The sequence below is a fragment of the Rattus norvegicus genome, chromosome 5 (assembly GCF_021556685.1).
Source record: "Rattus norvegicus strain SHRSP/BbbUtx chromosome 5, alternate assembly SHRSP_T2T, whole genome shotgun sequence".
Lineage (NCBI taxonomy): Eukaryota > Metazoa > Chordata > Mammalia > Rodentia > Muridae > Rattus > Rattus norvegicus.
In genome coordinates this window covers 28,034,432-28,053,561 of record NC_141538.1, presented here as the reverse complement: position 1 = coordinate 28,053,561, position 19,130 = coordinate 28,034,432, and the positions used below count along the sequence as shown (strand labels likewise).

Below are 19,130 nucleotides of genomic sequence, written 5' to 3'. Positions count from 1 at the left end.
TGTGTCGACCAGCCCTACTCACTTGGGTCCTCACACCACCAATGGTGATCTTCCTCCTGTCAGGAGTTCAGAGCATGGTTTAGTGTGTATTAAATTTTGTCTTTCCAGTACCCCTCTTTATGGAAAGCTTGCCTTTGCTTCTAACATGAGTGGAAATTTTATTAATTAAAAGTTGAAAGCATTTTCTCTCAGACTATTTCTGAAAGAAAGACCTTTATGCCCGAATTAGTTTCTTTCTTTAAAAGTCTTCTGAAAAGTCTCAATGTTTACAAATAAGACCAATTTTAAGTATCTATGTTTGCTGATGTAGGGGACTCAATAGCATGTGGGTAGAAAAATACAGAGCCTCTTAGCTAAATGTAGTCAATGTGTGTCAATGCCATATTTAAGTATTGGAATTTCCTATTAATACTTCAGATTTATTTATTTATTTATTTATTTATTTATTTATTTATTTATTTATTTATGATTTGTAATTGTTTTAGAAGCCCAGAATGTTGAAGATGAAGTAAAAGAACAAATTCAGTCCCTTCTCCAGGAATCAGTACACACAGACCACGGTATGAATTCAATTCTGTTTTACACAAGTTCCTAAAATAGTTGGGTTTCTATAACTACATTCCAAGTAGTTATAGACTAAGTATTCCTTCGACGGGGAGCACTGGCTATACTTTTCAAAACCCTACCTCACTGTGAAGGAGTTTTACGGACACCTTTTAATTTGAAAATCATATGAATAAGTGAACGTAAATAATTCAAGGCCTGGGTTCTATCAAGAATAAATGGAGAGTCGGGCTGGAGAGATGGCTCAGCCGTTAAAGGCTAGGCTCACAACCAAAAATATAAGAATAAATGGAGAGTCAGAGTGGAGTGACCAACACAGGCCAGCGGGCTCTGGCTGCTTGTCTTACAGTGGTCCTCCATCCTTGGGAGCCATCATCAATGCCTGTGTGCGTCAGAGAGACCAAACTTAAAGTCAGCATGGCTCATGAAAGTCAGTTGTGCAAGGGTGGGGGAGCAGAAGAGTGGAAAGTTTAGCAGGTACTTGTCAGACTGGTCCAGGGGCTAAGGCTGTGGTGACGAGCTAACTGGAGAGGAAAGAAGTCTATCCCCCAGCCAAGTTCCCTGCCTCACTCTCTGGGTTCTGTCTTATATCCTTAGAGAGATTCTCTGCTTAGGCAGTTACACAGGTGGTCCATGGCGTCAGACATCACTTAAGTGTTGCTACTCCTGTGCGTGTCACCAGTGACTTTTTAGAAGTTGTACTACGCCCAGTTACAGTTCCATTTGGGTATGCCGTGATGACTCAGCCTGGAGCTGTGCCTAGCACAGGTTCTCCTTCCCCGAGCAGTCTCTCAGCTCCTCATTAGCTCTTCCCTAAGCCAACTGCTCTCACTTGAGCTTTTCATATGCTCATTAATGTCTTTGCCGGGTCTGTAGTGGCTCAAGTTAAAACTCCATGTGTTTTCTATGATTTCTTCCCGCTTCTAGCCCTGCTGCTAGCCCTGTCCAAATTGCTCTTCACACACGTTCTGACTCTTGTTCCTCAGTTGTGTCTGTCACTTCCTGTCATGGCATTTGTTTAGATGTGTTTCTGCCCTCTCTGTGCTGTGTTGGGTGTGGCCTTGTCGGTTAGGCGTTTCCACACAGCCTCTTGCACAGCTGACTGTCTCCTGTAATAATAATTTCTCTTACCTGCCCTGGGGCCTTGGCATCTGCGGTGCCATCTGCTTGGGTATTTCTCCTTCCTACCTCATCTTCACACCTCATCAGACTGAGCCTGGCCTCCTTGGGTCTATTGTCATGAACCTCACTGCTGTACTGCACCTGCCATGTATTAGCTGTGTGCCTTGAGCACGGTCCCTCCTGCTTTAGAGCTGTATAACAGCATCAGCTGTCCAGGGAAAGTGCAATAGCATGGAGGGCTGGCAGCGCCCAGTGGAGGGAGTCCAGGATGTGCTTTCTTTACCTCACAGATGGCTGACCCTGGCTTAGCCGTAGCCTCAAAGTCACTGGACAGTGTTTTCATGGCTTCTCCACTCGGAGCATTGTTCACTGAACAGCAGTGCTGACGAGCAGTGACGGAAATCACAGAACTTCTCTGGATGGGATAAAGGGAGAGGGAGGAGCACTTACTCAGCGGAGTTCCACCGTTCCCAGCAATTGGACTCGTGGATGGTGTGTGTGGACTGGTGGATGGTGTGTGTGGACTGGGTAGATGGTGTGCTGTGGACTGGGTGGATGGTGTGCTGTGGACTGGGTGGATGGTGTACTGTGGACTGGGTGGACGGTCTGCTGTGGACTGGGTGGATGGTGTGTGTGGACTGAGTGGATGGTGTGCTGTGGACTGGGTGGATGGTCTGCTGTGGACTGGGTGGATGGTGTGTGTGGACTGGGTGGACGGTCTGCTGTGGACTGGGTGGATGGTCTGCTGTGGACTCGTGGACGGTCTGCTGTGGACTGGGTGGACGGTCTGCTGTGGACTGGGTGGATGGTGTGCTGTGGACTGGGTGGACGGTCTGCTGTGGACTGGGTGGATGGTGTGCTGTGGACTGGGTGGACGGTCTGCTGTGGACTGGGTGGATGGTGTGTGTGGACTGGGTGGACGGTCTGCTGTGGACTGGGTGGATGGTGTGTGTGGACTGGGTGGATGGTCTGCTGTGGACTGGGTGGACGGTCTGCTGTGGACTGGTGGATGGTCTGCTGTGGACTGGGTGGACGGTCTGCTGTGGACTGGTGGATGGTCTGCTGTGGACTGGGTGGATGGTCTGCTGTGGACTGGTGGATGGTTTACTGAGTTGCAGCAGAGCTAAAAGGAGAAGGACTCCAGAGCAGGCGGTGAGGAGAGATGGGAAGCAGATTCTGGCCATCTTCCTGCTGCTCTCCGAGAACGCTTGTAATCTGTGAAAACAAAAATAGTACCGAATCCCATCCTTTTGCTGAACCCCGCCCTCATCTTTATCATATACCTTGAGTGTAATTTCTTCTGTTAAAGGTACAATAGCAAAATGAGCACCATTCTTCCTCAACATGAAGATTTTGTGGCTATCTCAAATCTCGTTCACTCTCTTGGGTTCCTTCTTCCTTTCTTCTTCTTTTCTTCTTTAAAAGTCAATTATAAAAACACTGTATGGGTGCTATCCCTTGGCATAGCCAACGTCACCATTCCTGTGCTTTGGTGCCGTTATTAAGTTAAATATGGCTGCTAGATGGCTCATGGGCAGGTTGAGAATGCAGTGCCGATGAGCTTGGACCACAGGGTGATTCATATGTCTAGTGGGATGGAGAGAGGTGAAGAGGGAGTTTATTAGTAGGAGTTGAACATATTTCAAAACTTATGACCTCTTTATTCCTGGTATTCTCAGGCTTCATATGATGGCTAGCCCTAGACAAATGAAACTGCAGAACCAGAGAAAGCAAAACTGTAGCTAAAAAGAGCAACTTCTGTAAAAGTATCTACACAAATAGGTCAGTGTGATCCAGTGAAACCCAACATGACCATGGCACACGCTGCGGAATAACTAAGGAGGGCTTCCTGTGGCCACGGGGGTGGTTCACTAGCAGTAGGAAGAGTCCTACTTCTGTGGTAATCATAGTGGTGGTGACCACAGCTAGATACTTTGGACGTGGCAGGCATGTGTCTAACTATTTTCATCCTCTTATCAATGCTATGAAGAGATAATTGGGAATTATATGGAAGGGAATCTCAAGCACGGAGTAGGTAATTGTCTACACTCAACACAGCCGGCATAAAGAGCCTGCCTCCTGCTGCCTCCCGAGGCTCCAGACTCCCAAATGCAGCCTAGTCCAGCCCACTCTGGTTCTGTTGAAGCATTGTTTACAAAATGAAATCTTAGAAAAAGAAGCCATGTCATTGTGGGGTAATTTTAGAGCAAGGTCACAGTCCCAACTGTATTGAAATGGAATAATGTCACAGATTCACTCAGATTCACTCAGCATATACTAAAAACAAATTCAGCAATTAGCTTTCCATCTCTGCCAACTAAAACGCTAAGCGCAGGTCAGCTCGGAAGCACAATGTGAGGAGTTTCTGGGCTGTAGCAATGTGATTAAGGAGAATGCAGCCAGCTGCTCTCCACATTAAAGCATTTGAGTTGTCAATTGTAGTTGCTACATGGAATTTGACAGTTCTGAAAAAAAGGTCTCCATGTCACCTTTTTTTTTTTTCTGACGCAGTGATTATAAAAGAGATGTGTGCATTAGTAATTATAATTTAATCTATTTGTTCATTGAGGAGCACCTCCATTGGCTAGTCATAGTCCTACCTGTCTAGTATTCAGTATGAGCAACATGGTGAGATGCCTGTCCTCCAGGTGTCCCCATTGTAATAAGAAGTGACTTTCAGACACACTGGCACTGGCCAGAGTGAGAAAATAGCTTTAGAGGGGACAATGACAGAGGCTCATGGGTGGCTGCCTCTGTGGGTCCTTACTGTTCCCCTTGGTCACTGCATTTCTCCTTATTGAAGACCTCGAAGCAGATGGACCAGCAGGAGAGCCACAGTCAGAGGTTGAGGACTTCCTCACGGCCACTGACAGCGATGACAGATTTGAGGCCCTGGAACCTGGGACAGTTCATGAAGGTAGACCACATTTGTTGTAGACTAGTTGATAGTTTATGGTGTAATTATTAAAATCTTTCTAAAATTTCTTTAAGAACAATATTTAATTTCATCTAAGTATTTTGAGGATGAAGCTGAATGCTTCAGAGGGAATAAAGTGTTCTCTAAAGCAAACTGATCCCTGATTTGTTTTAAAGCCTGAAGGAAACTCATTAGTAAGTGGGTTTCGGATAATAGTAAGTGCAGACAGTTTTCCTGTGTTGCCTCACCTTGGTGTGGTGTGTTAGATGAAGTTCAAGTCAGGATGAACTGTACTTGCACTCTGTCTCTGGCTTTTGTTCCAACAGCACCGTCTGCCCGACTGCACACAGCGCAGTCTGTACCTTCCATAGCACAAGTCCCCGGACAGTTGTTTTAAATAGTCAGGTATCAAGTATTTTTATGTAGAAGAGAATTCACTAGCTTCTAGAACACTCAGCTACAATTACCAGTACAGAGACAGTCATCAACTGTAATTGATTGAGTATAAACGTGCTTTGTTTCCATGAACCTCTGTTTACAGAACCAGCTGATAAATAATTGTAAAAACTACAAGTCACAGAAGAGCAAAGCCTGTTGGCGGCTGGCACACTATGCTGGGAAGTCTCTCTAGTAGCAGACAGCTCCTAATTGGTACACGAGAGGTCATTCAAGTGGGCTTAGAGAAGGAGAGGCATTCTGCGTAGAAACTCGATAGCACTGATGGGCGATGACATCCACCCAAGTGTCAGGAATGCACATAGCACACCTTCAGACTTATCGCTTGTACAGCAACATGCTTCTCATTTCTGGGCAAGGATGCTCAAGCACCCGTGTCTCCATTTTCATACATCACGTTTATCCTTTCGTCTTTGGCTAAGATGGCTCGGCGTGGTTTACGGTGGCTCGGAATTTTTACTGAGCTGCTGTGTATCCAGCAAATTGCAAGCCACATGAAGCAGGACGGTTTACTATCAATAAGGTTAGGAGGTTCAGCTCCCGGTAGGAAGAAACACTTCTAAGAAGTCTGTAAGTTGGAAAAAAAAACCTTATTTTCTAATGTAATCTTTGATAAAGCAGATTAATAGTTGGCCCATTGCAGGAGTGTGGCGCATGCTTTTAGTCCCAGTGCTCAGGAGCCAGAGGCAGGTGGTGCTCGGGTTCTAAGCCACCTTGGTCTCAGTAGACAGTTCCATGCCAGCAGCAGCCACCTAGCGAAACTTTTGTCTGAAAAGAAAGTAACAAAACCAACCAGCAGCAACTTAAAAAGGCGGCCTTCGCTTTTCTCTGTGAGCGTATGGCCCCACTCCTGGTCTTCTTCACGTTTTCCTCTGTAGACATGCGCTTTAGAGAGTGGCGGGACAGAGCTAGTGAATACAGTGCCACCGCGGCATGTGAAATGGATTAGCCATCTGCACCTCTCCGGGGTTCAGCCCTTGTCCCTGTGGGTCACTGCATGAGTTGCCTTCTCCATTTGCCTGGGATTTTGGTGTGTGTCAACACTGTAGTATTGTTGAGTGGATACCGTAAGAGAATGTTGTGATGTAGAGTGTTCCGAGAAAACGATAGATACTTATTGGTATGTTCATCTTTATTTTAAAAGTTTCTTAATAAAATCAATGAAATGCATTGGACTTACCTGAATTATCATTCAAAATATTCATATAGACATATTACCTACCCATATACTACATATGAGAGTAGTAATATCAACCCAATGTTTGTTTTCCAGACACCGAGGATAGTTATCATGTGGAAGAGACAGGTGAGATTTTTATTAGTCTTTATTAGTTAGAGTGAATCTTCTAGCAGCCTCATGAGGTAAAAATAAAATGTTATTTATTCATTTTTAAAAATACCTAATGTATCAAATGACATATAGCTAATAATGTTATTTATGTTTTGTTTATATTCATCCCCTGAATATAAATCCCAAGTAGTGGAATTACTCTGTCAAAATATACAAGGGAACTGTTTTGGGTTTTGATGATATATACCTTTAATGTCTTACTTATATAGTTCAAAACTCCCCTGGGTTATATAGTGAGACCTTGTCAAAACACACACACACACACACACACACACACACACACACACACACACACACACACCACCAATACTGCCACCACCACCACAACAATATCAGTACCAACAACAGCAGCAAGGAACCCACGCTGGGCATGGTGCCCCACACTTATAATCCCAGTACCCACAGCATCTGGCGGGCTGAGGTGAGAGAATTGCCATGAGTTTGAAGCCAGTCTGGGCTATAAAGTAAGACCTGTCTCAAGCAAAGCAAGAGAAAGAAAAGGAAAAGTAAACAAAAGCAAAGCAGTGCTGAACGTGGTGGATTTTAGGTATGATATATAAGCTTGTTTGAGACATTTTAAATGACCCTTTCCTAATTTGTAGCATCGCAGAACCATCCCAACGATGCGGAAGAGGTGATGAGTGAACAGGAAAGCTCAGGTATGTAGATATTAAAATCATCAGTGTATATTCCTGTTGGAGGTTGTGACTAAGGAAGGCTCCAGTCAGGGTAAATGGTTGACTGTGATTCCCACAGAGGTCACTTAATAATTCTTACAGTCGTTCATATTTCCTAGGCCGCTGAGCTTTATGCATATCATTTAACATGACAAGGAAAAGGGAGAGAAAAGGAAGTGTTCCTTAAACCGTGACTGGGATTGTCTGTTATACCAGGAGTGGAAGTGAGTGTGATGTCACGCTGTCAGGAGGGGTACAAACCCTCACCCCTGCTCTTTACCGTCTTTGCAGCTAGACTGCAGCTCGTGGGACCTTTTCCATGTTAAATTTTATTAAAAGAGAATGGTAGTGTGTGTGTTAGTTTTCATTGCTGGGAAAGAAGTAACAGAGAGGTAATTTTGAAAGGACGGAAGGTTTTTCAGTTTTGTAGCATAACAGCTTCCTTTGTGATGTTTCATACATCGGTCCAGAGTATGTTATGCATTTACACACACCCTACTGTCTACCTTCTCCAACTACCCACCATTCTGCTTCCTTTCCTTTTTATAGTCCCCTTCTGCTTTTGTGTTTCGTCTTGTTTCCTTTTCCTTTCTTCCCCTTGCCTTCTCCTCCCCTTCCTCCCCTTTAGCATATGGTTCCCATATGAGAGAATCAGGTTTGTCTTTCCAATTTTAGCTTACTTCCCTTAGTGAGCTTCACTTCAAGCCACTTACTTCAAATGACATGGTGGTGCTCTTTATGGCTACATTAAAGCATGGGTCTTTATGTGTACCACATTGTCTGTATCCAGGCACTTGTTGGAGGATACCCAGGCTGATCCCATGACTTAGCTGTTGTAAAGAGGGTAGCAGCAAACAGAAGTGTGCGGGTGTCCCTATCGTATACATTTAGATTCCCTCAGGTATAGTGGGATAGCAGGATCCAACCAAGCAGGGGAGACTGCTCTTAGCTCATAGAATTAGATTTTTATCATTATTGTTGTTGTTTTTGATGGCGATGCTGGGGTTCAAACCGAGGGACACCTAAATACTAGGCAAGCATTTACCATGATACCACTTCCTAGCCCAGAACCATGTTTTGGGTTTGCTAATGCCGTTGCTTTGAACCTGAGGCAGAGCCGCATGCTATGCGGCAGGAGCACATGGCAGTGTGAGGCTACTCACGTCATGGTAGCCGTGCAAGAAGCAACAAGGAGGGGAGAGCAATGTGTACTCAGAGACTTACCGCACAGTGCTACAATGACCCATTTCCTCCAGTAAGTCACTAAGTCCTAGGGATGCACTGAGGGATTAATCCATCGATGGGGTTAACACTTTATGATTGATCCAATTAACAGTCAGTAGTTCCATTGATGTGGGCCAAAGTTTCCAATGCTGGAGCCTTTAGGACATTTTAACAGTATCTCTCTCAGAATGAATTCCTGACACTTTTACAAAGGCGTCTGTGACCTGGTGCATGCTGTTTGCTCTTTGCCAACTCCCCCTCTTTTCCTTTTAGATCACGGTGAAGCAGTGACAGACGATGGGTTGCAGCAGCACGCAGGTATTATAAGAGCGTTGTCAGTCACTCTAAATCATGGGGTACTCTTCTGGGTCACAGCCTTTATTTGGTGGCTTTTTCTTTTAAAGAAAGGATGCAACTTTAGTGGGTTTTTATTTATTAACAGAATATTATGAGCTTCTGCCTCACCTCCTACTGGCAGCCCCACTAACAGAGCAGGCCACTGACCCCTAATGCTTACGCTTTATAGATTCCTAGGAGGAACTTCTATGAAAATCAGTTTCCTTCTTTTACATTCATCCCTTTGGAACAGACACACATTTGTAACTGTAATGTTAGTTAGAGAACTGTATTTAGGAAAAGATTTTAAATATTTGTTTCTTTTTCCTTTAGTTATACAGCTTTAATATTTTGTTTAATACTTATTTTGTTTTAAATCTCCGTTTTCTTTTTTCTTTTTTTGCAGAGGAAGTAAGACATGAAGACTATGATGAACCAGGTTTGTAAATATTTCCTAACCCTCAGCCACTCATTTGTTTAAAAATGAATCTATTCTTTTAAATATCAAATGTAGAGAATTGTTTTTTAAGCTGCAATTATCATGTGGCATTCAAAAGACCAACCATCTTAAAAGAATTTACTTGTAAATCTGGTCACTGCCTAGATGATACCTTATTTTCTGCAAGTTGCAATTACAAGCTGTTTAAAACATTAATATCATTTAGTAGTCATTCCTCTTGACTAAAATATCAATGAACAGCCTCTTCCGTAGAGTTCCTTTCTACAAACTAGTCCTCTCATGGCTGTGACTTGCAATGATATTTTGTCCTGTTGGGGAAGACCTAGAGCTGATTTCTGGCTGCAAGTCCAGTTGCTGGTTGGCTGGGGATAGGGCAGACTGGCCTTTAGGTAATAAACTTTAGTCAACTACTCTTGACTCTAGACATCTCCAGCACGGTTTCTTAAATTCCAGGAAATAGACTATGTTTTTCCTGTTTACTGGGCAAAAGAAGTCAGGTTGGAGAAGATAGATATGTTGCTCGAGATTTTATGAGTAAGAAATAGAGTCCGTGATATGATGTTTTTCTTCGAACACCTCGGGACCACAGTGTGAAGACAGAAGTCAGCTGAGAACAGCTGAGTAGAAGGAAGAAGGCTGAGAGAAGGAGATGGGATTCATCTCAGTGTAAAGACCTGCTGTGCTCTAGTCCATCACAGCATTGAAATTCAGATCTATGAAGTGTGGCTGTAGGGGCCCTACTTCCCAAAGTTACAGCTCCCTGAGAGCTGGCAGTGTCTGTGCATGCGTCTGACAGGGTAATTTGTATGTATGTGCTTAAGATTTGGGGACATATCACGATCACTATCTATAATCAACATTTCTAGTGGGGTATAAATGATAAGCCCACGTTGTCCTTATATATAATTTTTAAAAATCTGAAAGACCTTGGCCACTGAGATAACATTTAAATTTTTATTCTTGAATTTGAAGGAGCAAATAGAAATTTATTCATCAAAAGTTATTTCTAGAGCTAAGATATAATTTTCTTCATTTTTCCAATCACGTCGTGATTTTTTTTTTTAAACATATAACATGGTTGATCTGCGTTGTTCAGACAAGCTGTAGAGGACTTGAAAATCAAACGTCAAAGAGTTACATTAGCTATCAGACTTAATGGCAATAGTTTTCATAGGCCCAGGATTAATACTAAATGTTATTTTGAAATTTTAACAAGGGGTAATGACTATGCCCTGACCTAAAGGGACATCAGGATCTGGTAGGAAGCTTAGCAGCTTAGCGTCTCCCTACTGTATATGCAAGTGAAGCTATAGCAGGTAGAAACTTTGGGAGAAATATCATGCACATTTGACATCAAATTCCAGAATCTGGTGGACACTTGGTTTGGCCGAACAAGAGCCACCTTTTCACCCCAAAGCATCAAGGCTATGGTGCACAGTGTAGGAAGTGAGGGCACAGCGAGTTACTTATTTCTATGTCACTTGTCTGTGTCCAGCACAGGTGACTGCAGCAGCTGAAGTGAAGGACTGTGGGTTTGGCATCATCATGGACCCGGTGACGTAGCAGGAAGAAGAAATTAGCCAGTAATTCCAGTGTAGCTTTCTGTTATAGTTGACAGGCCTGGAGATAAGGATGGTTGGCAATGTCTGTTTATGGATTCTCTGGGGAGAAAGAGGAATGGAGCTAAGATGGCCCTTTGGTCCATGCGAAGGTGAGGTCAAGAACATCATGTTCAACAGGGCCACTGAGAAGTCAAATCAGCATTCTTCATCGCTTAACGAGTGTTTCAGTGGACAGGTTGGATGACAATGGTGGCAGTTTATGCCAGGAAACCAGGGTAGTGGCAGTAAAGGCGGAGGGAGGGTGGTGAGAAATATCTGGAGGGTAGAATTGTTAGGTTTTGCTGCGTGTATGTAGATGGCGAGAGGGAGAACATGATGCCGGGAACTCTGACTCCTCTGCTGGCTTGATAGATGTTGGGGAGGCAGAGAGAGACCTTGGGCCCACTTTCTTACAAACTGGTAGTGGGAGCTCTTTGAGTCACCCAAGAGGTGAGACCAGAGAAGCCATTTGATGGTGTTCAGCTTGCAGTGGAGTCCAGTCCTCTGCAGGATTCTTGGGCTCTAGCTGGTAATTGGAGCCAGACTGTGACTCCTGAAACGTGAGGAATGGTGGGCTCAGGGGTAGGTCCTGGCTCTGAGGGTCCACACTTCTGCTGCCTGCTGAGGAAAGAACTGGGCCGATTGGGAAGACTGAGGAGGAAAGGGAGCCCTAGACACCCAGGGCAGGGGTTGGAGAGAGACCTGTTGCTGAGAGCCCCTGTAAGGCAGAGTCCCCACCCTTCTCATGGGGTTCCTTTTCAGACACTGATGGGAGTGGGATGAGGAGAGGAGAGGAGTGTCACTTACTGAAGAAATCTGAAGTAGAAAAAGCAGGGCAAAGGCAGTCTGGCCGAGGAAAGCTGTCTGCTCCTGAGGTCTGCAGAAGTTCATTTGTACGTGTTTAAATGCTAACTGCCCACTGATATAACTGTACTCTAATACCAAAAGTAATGTCTAAAAGATAGTCAGTATTTAAAAACAGCTCTTTGTGGGTGTGCCACTGTGCTATAATACATTGTGGTAAGATATATCGCCATTGAGGCAGACCAGAAGGTTTGTTTTTGGTGTACCAGACACTAAAAGCATTTTAGGATGTCAGTTGACTGAGAAAATTTCCTGCTGCTGGGCGTGGGGGAAGGGCCATGGGGACACCAGCCCTCGCTCAAAGCACAGAAGCACCAGTCCCCTGGGCCCTGGTTACCATGGTAAATTAAAGGTCCTGTCAGCCAGTTCCTGCTAAGAGGGTACCAGTGGGGGTGGGGGGGTGGGGGGTGGGGGGGTGTTTGTCTCCATCCCAATGACTATGCAAACTGAAGGCTTCCTGGTACAACTGGGATCCTGGGATAATTAGCAGGGGAGAGCTCACACAGACTGGAAAATAAGAAACGGAGAATCCATGTCAATTAATCAGTGAATCTTGGTAACAATGATTGTGGGAGGAACTTATGCTTCCCCCTATGAGGGAAGGAAAACATGAAATTACCATCTCCCATGGCTACCCAGTGGCTAAAATGGGAGCCGAGCCAGTTTGTTTTATAGCTTTTAGCCAGATTTCTCCCATCCCTGCTTGGTAGTCTACATTGTTAGTAAGCCTCGGGCTTAAAATGTTTATAAATGAAATAAGGCCAAACCTGTAGTACAATGTCTGCTTTTATTGTTACTTGGTGCTACATGATTTCTGTTTTCTATTTACTTCATAGTATATGAACCTTCAGAAAATGAAAGAATAGAAATTTCAGGTGAGTTTTTCCTGTGGTAACTACATAGCTGTGGAACAAAGAGACATAGGAAATAGGTATTTGGGAATTGTCAAACAGGGTTTCTACCGTGAGGTTGGTGCTAGGATGGCCAACAGATATTAAAATCTGAGATATTCTAGGCCCTTGTATAAAACAGCACAGCATTTGCAGCCTGTAATGAACTATAAATTTTATATTTATGCAATATTTTAGATCAGCAGGATTAAAAGATTAAACTTTTGAATACAATTTAGAATTAAAGTTGCTTTCGTAGTATAAATAAAGACTCTTTATGGGAGTTTCCCAGCCTACCTTTCACTTTCTGAGTGGATATTAGCCACGTCAGGTATCTAAGCCATTGGTTCTCAAACTATGGTTTGTGACGCCCTTGTGATGTCAAATGACCCTTTCGCAGGGGTCACTGAAAACCATCAAAATACAGATATTTACATTACAATTCATGATAGCACCAAAATTATATCAGGAAGTAGCAATGAAACTAATTATGTGGTGGGGGGGTCACAGCGGCACGAGGAGCTGTATTAAAGGGTCAGCATTAGGACGGTTGAGAACCACTGCCCTAGGTGGAGGAGAGTTAATGCAATCCGCTTGCTTTATTTATTCTTTTAGATAATGCCATTGATGATTCCAACATCATTTCAGAAGGTAAGGGCTTTTTTTGTTGTTGTTGTTGTCTTTGTTTTGTTTGTCTGTTTGTTGTTTGTTTGTTTTTGAGGCAGTTTCTGTGTAGCCCTGGCTGTCCTGGAACTCGCTTCAAAGACCAGACTGGCCTGGAACTTACAGAGATCTGCCTGCCTCTGCTTCCCAGCGATGGGATTAAAGGCGTGCTCCTCCATGCCTGGCTGTTAGTTTATTTTTAAGAGATGGTCTTATATTCTATACTGAAGTAGGGCAGTTTATTCAGATTCTGTGTCCTAATCTGTGATTACCCAGGACGGGGGGCAGGCAGTGCTGGCGAATAAAGCTGACAGGGATCTGTGAGGCCTCCATTCCAATGGGCGGATGTAATAAGGGAGGAGTGCAAAGACAGTGACAGAAACAGGCCACTGTGAGAGAAATGGGTGCGGGTGCTAGGCCACCCTTGTTTATGAGTCAGTGACCACTGCAGAGAAGACTGGTGAGAAAGGGTTACTCTGGGTGGAGATGGGCTGGAGGTCACATGGTCCGTGATGTCTTTTAGATGCGAGAGGGAAAAAAATGCAGTTATGGCTTGTTTCGGGTAGTTGATAGATTTTCTTGGAGAGGAAGGACTATTTTGTGAAGAGTGAAAGTATCTGCTTAGGCCTTGCTAAGTAGCCATATTTCAGCGCAAACAGATCGACAATTCTTAGAATTCTGTTAGAGGATGCTTCATATGGGTCGTTTCTGTTGATTTTCACCGTAGACACTCAGAAGCAGACAGGGCAAAGCTGACTGTGCTTTTTTTATTTTTTTAAACAAATAATGTGCAAAACCTGGGAGGATGTCTAGGGCTGGGTGATCCCAGCTCTGTGCCCTCTTCTCTCGGGTTCTCTAGCTCCCTGTGTGGGTATGCTTGTGTTCTCATCAGAGGGCTACCAGAGGAGATATTTCCTTGAGGAAGTACTCTAGAGTTTTGAATTTACATTTTCTGTCAGGCTGGAAGTAGAGCCTCCAGCTTGGGTGAGCATATTGCCGCCGATCTGTGCTGTGTGCTTTTGAGCCTGGTTTGACAGACTGTATGGAAGAGTGATTTGAGGAAACGTGTGTGAGGGGCTGGTGACTAGATTTTCTTTCCTGTGCACATACCTGCACAGGCCCTGTGTACCTCCTGAATTCAGATCGGAGTTGTCTTCAGGTACCAGTGATGGTTAGTTACACTGAGATTTCCTCTCCACCCTTCAATATCTTGAATATCTCCGAGTCAATGAGCATTAGAAAAGAGAAAGCCGAAACACTTAGGGAGAATTTTATAGAGCCTTCCTTACTTGAAAATAATTGACGGGGCTGGGGATTTAGCTCAGTGGTAGAGCGCTTACCTAGGAAGCGCAAGGCCCTGGGTTCGGTCCCCAGCTCCGAAAAAAAAAAAAAAAAAGAACCAAAAAAAAAAGAAAAAAGAAAAAAGAAAATAATTGACATCGTTGTATTAGTCAGGGTTCTTTAGAGGAGCAGAACTTATACCATGACTCTATATTATTATATTACAAAAGGCTCTTTGTTAGTTTGGCTTATCAGATTAGGGCTACGTAGCCTAACAATGACTGGCTGAATGCAGGAAAACCTGAGGACCTGGTAACTGTTCAGTATACAACGCTGTATGCCTCCCCAGTCCCGAGGTGCTGATGAAGGCCTGAGGATTCCCAGACAGCTGCTGGTCTTCAGTCCACACAGAAGGTCAAACAGGCTGGGTTCTGATGACTTTGGATGGTAAGCGGTAGTGGGGTAGCTGCTCTCACGTGACAGCAGGAGACACCACTCTTCTTTCAGCAACGTCTGTCCGTCTAATTGCTGCGGAAGGTTCGACCTGTCTGTGGAAGAGTCTTACCCCTTCATTAATCTTGCCTGGGTTAATCAAGCCCATAGCACCGCCTCTTAGTTAATCCCAGGTCCAATCATAAATAACCATCATAGTCACCATATGCACACTTCCAGTCTTGGAGACATGGCTCTTTTCTAAGAATGTTCAGACATTTTGCGAATACGTTAGACTCTCTGGTGGTCAGCAGGGCTGAGAGCCTTGTCTACAACCCTTGCTGGACTGTAATGGCAAAGAGGGAGTTTGTCCCCTTTGTGTGCCTCCTTCCAGTCTTCCCTGGCTATATAACTGGTTCTATCAGTATATTCTTGGAATTTCAGAAAAACAATACAGGGTTATTGAGTTCTCTTCTCTGTTCTACAACCAATCCCCACATCCTAATGCTCCCAGTGTGCTGTTCTCTCTGTGGCCCTTGGACAGTTGTCTGGTCCAGACAGTCTCAGATGACAGGATCCCACTAGCCATGTTTTTCAGTATACCCATCCACAGTTGACAGCCCATCAGGATGTTCTATGTAAAATCCAGGTTCCCCCAGAAGATCTGTTGTTGCTGCTGTCTTCCCGGTCTGCGAAGATGCTTATACTCACTGCAGATAATAAATAGAAACAAATTCCAGATTGGCTCGAGGTGGCATGACTCGGAGTCATTGGTGGGCTTGAAAGCAGTTTTCAGTGAAGTGGCTTCTAAAAATCTTGGACGAATTCCATTTTTTCTTTATAGCAAAGCATTATGCAGTTAGCAGGAAAATGGATGGACCTGGAAGAGACCAGTGTGGAAACCTAGGCCCAGAAGGACACCTATTTTTCTTTTCTCTCATGTGGATATTTTTTCTAAGACAGAGTTTCTCTGGGTAATAGCCTTGGCTCTACTGTACTCACCTTGTAGACCGGGCTAGCCTCACAGAGATCTGCCTGCCCTTGTTTCCCGAGTGCTGGGACTAAAGGCATCTCGCCCTCTCACGTGGACCTTTATATATTGTGTCTCTGTAGAAGTCAGGAAGGCCAATGTTGGAGAACTAGAAAGGGGCCCAGCGGAGGCGAAGGTTTCCTATCAGCAGAAAAATCTCAGTAACTGTTACATCTGCTGAATTTAAAATTACCATTGATTGGATTATCATCTGATTAGTTTTGAGAAATCGTAAATGCCTAATAGTGTTCTGTCAGAGTTTCTGCCTGAATTTAACGTCAGTTGAATTCCCTCTTTCGGGTTAGTAGTGTTACCACGGTTTGGGGTCTCCACTCTTGCACATTTATATGTATTAAACTTTTCATTAAGTTTCGATTTTATTTTTGATCTTGGTGCCTTTCAGTATTCACTGGTTCTCATGTAAAATTAAACCATCTAAGGAAATTTTAGGAAAAAAGAAAGTTCTGGAATAAGTTAAAGTAAGCTATGCAAATGAAATAGATACCACTTTTTGGTTGTGTTGTTAGGATTAATCAGGTGTTTTACATTTAAAACCACGAATCCAAATGTATCATATATTGATAAAATTTGATAAAATTTTCCGATGAGTTTGTTGAATGAGTTTCCCAGAATAGAATTAGCTCAAAGTTTAAGGTAAGTAGGAAATACTTATTTTTAAACACTAATTTTTCTATATAGTCCAGGCTGGCCTGGAACTCCTGGCAAACTTCTTGCAGGAAGGAACAGTGCCGGGATTTGGGATTATAGCCAGTCTTCTGTTTCCTTTTGTGTAAAATAAATCTAATATTCTATTTTGAGCACAATTTGTATAATTAAAAATAAGTTATACCAAGCACAAAAATGAATAAGGAAGACATATCACTATTTTGAGCATTAAAAAGAACTTGAAAAATTAATGTTCTCTATCTTTCGGTTATTTTGTTTTTTTACGGAGGTATGGTCTCACTATATAACCCAAGGTATATGAACTAGACTGGCCCCAAGTCACAAAGATCCTCCTGCCTCTGCCTTCCCAGCACTGGAATCAGAGGTGTGTGCCACTCACATCTGGTGACAATTCATAGGGAGTGAAAACTAACAGTCTAAGGTAGTGTTAAGTGGATCACCAGGTTTGAAACTAGTATGTGAGGTGATTTACAGAGGGATTCTGATTGGCTGGCTATGCCTTCTGCCTCTGTAGCCACCTCAAAATGAAGCGCAAAGGAAAGAAAACCAGCTCAAGTTCACATCCACATCTTCAAGTCACTTTAGGATATCCGATGCTCTTGGGTGGAGGACTCAGCGGTTGCTCATGCTGGAGTGAAAGGTTCTGGATTCAGTGTGTGAGTGTGACAGCTCTGAGGGGGAGGGTCTCTCTAATGAAAGTGTCGCAGAGCTCTTGGGAAAGGTATCCTAGCAGTCAGGACCCAAGGAATTCCACAAGTCAAATTGCACAACCGACCTGTCACAAGAGATTTAGTAAGAGAGACATGGTAGAATGGCTGGCTCTGCTCAGGCTAGAAGCCACAACTGAGCAGAAGGTGGGCTTTATACGGGGCTTCTTGTGGGTAGAATTTTCCAGGGTAATGATGGGTGGGATTTCCAGCTCAGGATGGATGAGTTTTCATGCCAGGGATTGGTGGGATTTTGAGCTCAGGGATTGGTGGCATTTGGAGCTCAAGGATTTGGGGGCTTCATTGATTTTGTTAAATGGCCTCAGATGTTTTACCGAACACAGGGCATAGCACCCAAGACATAAAAATAAAATGCAGATTCATCTTGAAGATTATTGTTTTCCGAAACAACTTTTTCTGAGCACGCTGTTTGATTTCAGCATTCTTTTACAACTTAATTTTTTTTTTTTAAAAAATGTTATTTAGTGTTACAAGTATGAGGAAGAGTTTTTAAGCAGAAGCAGGCAGAGTGTCATTCAGCAGTGGTAAGGAGACTCCATGCACACACACACTCAAGGTCCTGATCTGGCCCACTGCCCCAAAGAGAGTAATGACAATGTTTTAGTGGCTGATTCTCTATAAAAGAAACAAGGTGGGCTGAAGAGGTGGCTCAGCGGTTAAGAGCACCCGACTATTCTTCCAGAGGTCCTGAGTGCAATTCCCAGCAACCACATGGTGGCTCACAACCATCTGTAAAGAGATCCGATGCCCTCTTCTGGTGTATCTGAAGACAGCTACAGTGTACTTATATATAATAAATGAATAAAAAAAAAAAAGAAAAAGAAAAGAAACAAGGTGCTCAGCTGGTCTTTCCCCACTTTCTTATGGAGTCTGTTATGATTCCATGGGGAAAACCAAGGCCATAGTGCCCATCTCCCTTATAGGACTCTTAGGCAGGTCCCATCCTGAACCTGCTTTGCAAATGACCGAGAAGTGTGCAGCCTTGCCCCACCGTAGCTAATTCTTTTGTTGTCGTGGTATCAATGCCTAATTGCACTCATGGCAATCATAGGTGAATTCTCTGCAAATGATTACCTCGGCCGTAATCTGCCACATATAATGGATTTTTCCTCTGTTTAATTTTAGAAATAAATGTCGCCTCCGTGGAAGAACAGCAAGACACACCACCAGGTATGACATTTCCCTAGAATCCAGTGCGTTTTGCTCTTTCGTTTAAATTTAAAATAGTGTTGGTGTTAAGCCGGCCTTATGAGACAGAACTTCAGTGGATAAAAAGTTGCAGGCTATCTCCGTACCTAAAAAGAAAGATGTTTGTGTTTTAATGGTGTGACAGAGTCATGGGAAACACGCCCCTTGTTCAGACTAATGCATGCCTGTTGTGTAGAGTTTCAGAGGTGTCTAGCAACAGTCTGTATGAGCTTGCCAGTGCAGATGCTGGTGGGAATGGAATGTGGAATTATGGACTTGTGGGATTTTCTTTTTCCTTTTTTGGGTTAGCAGGGTGTGTGATGGCGGGTATAGAAATGGTTGTCTGGGGTGAAAGTGAAATGGTGTCTTTCGACATCGTCCTCTATCTGCCCAGCCTGTGGAGGGCTGCTCAGAACCCCACATCCTTCCTTAGCCACTACATAGAGCCCACTGCCGCCCCTGTCACCAGTGAATTTGGAGAGTGAGAGTGGCCCTTGAGCCAAGACTGCTACTTTCAAGGGCTTTTCAGAGGTGACAGATATCGTGGTCACATTGGTGTAGACAGAGGTGACAACTATGGTGGTCAGACTGGCATAGGCAGGGGGCAAAATAATGTTTTTACCAGATTTTTCCCTTACATCTCTTCTCCATTCACATTT

General features: G+C 43.8%; 1 protein-coding gene across 9 annotated transcripts in view; it reads left to right on the top strand.

Annotated features, from left to right (window-relative positions):
- Asph (aspartate-beta-hydroxylase) overlaps window positions 1-19,130 on the top strand; it is a 212,298-nt gene that overhangs the window by 63,311 nt on the left and 129,857 nt on the right. For 7 of the 9 annotated variants that reach the window (XM_087548654.1, XM_087548656.1, XM_087548655.1 and 4 more), the window contains 9 exons: window positions 486-560; window positions 4,490-4,603; window positions 6,333-6,365; window positions 7,013-7,069; window positions 8,585-8,629; window positions 9,054-9,086; window positions 12,409-12,447; window positions 13,078-13,113; window positions 18,409-18,453. In XM_087548654.1, coding sequence (XP_087404780.1) covers window positions 486-560; window positions 4,490-4,603; window positions 6,333-6,365; window positions 7,013-7,069; window positions 8,585-8,629; window positions 9,054-9,086; window positions 12,409-12,447; window positions 13,078-13,113; window positions 18,409-18,453 — 477 coding nt within the window. The remainder of the gene's footprint in view (window positions 1-485; window positions 561-4,489; window positions 4,604-6,332; window positions 6,366-7,012; window positions 7,070-8,584; window positions 8,630-9,053; window positions 9,087-12,408; window positions 12,448-13,077; window positions 13,114-18,408; window positions 18,454-19,130) is intronic. The other 2 variants (XM_087548657.1, XM_087548658.1) reach the window with 1 other exon arrangement.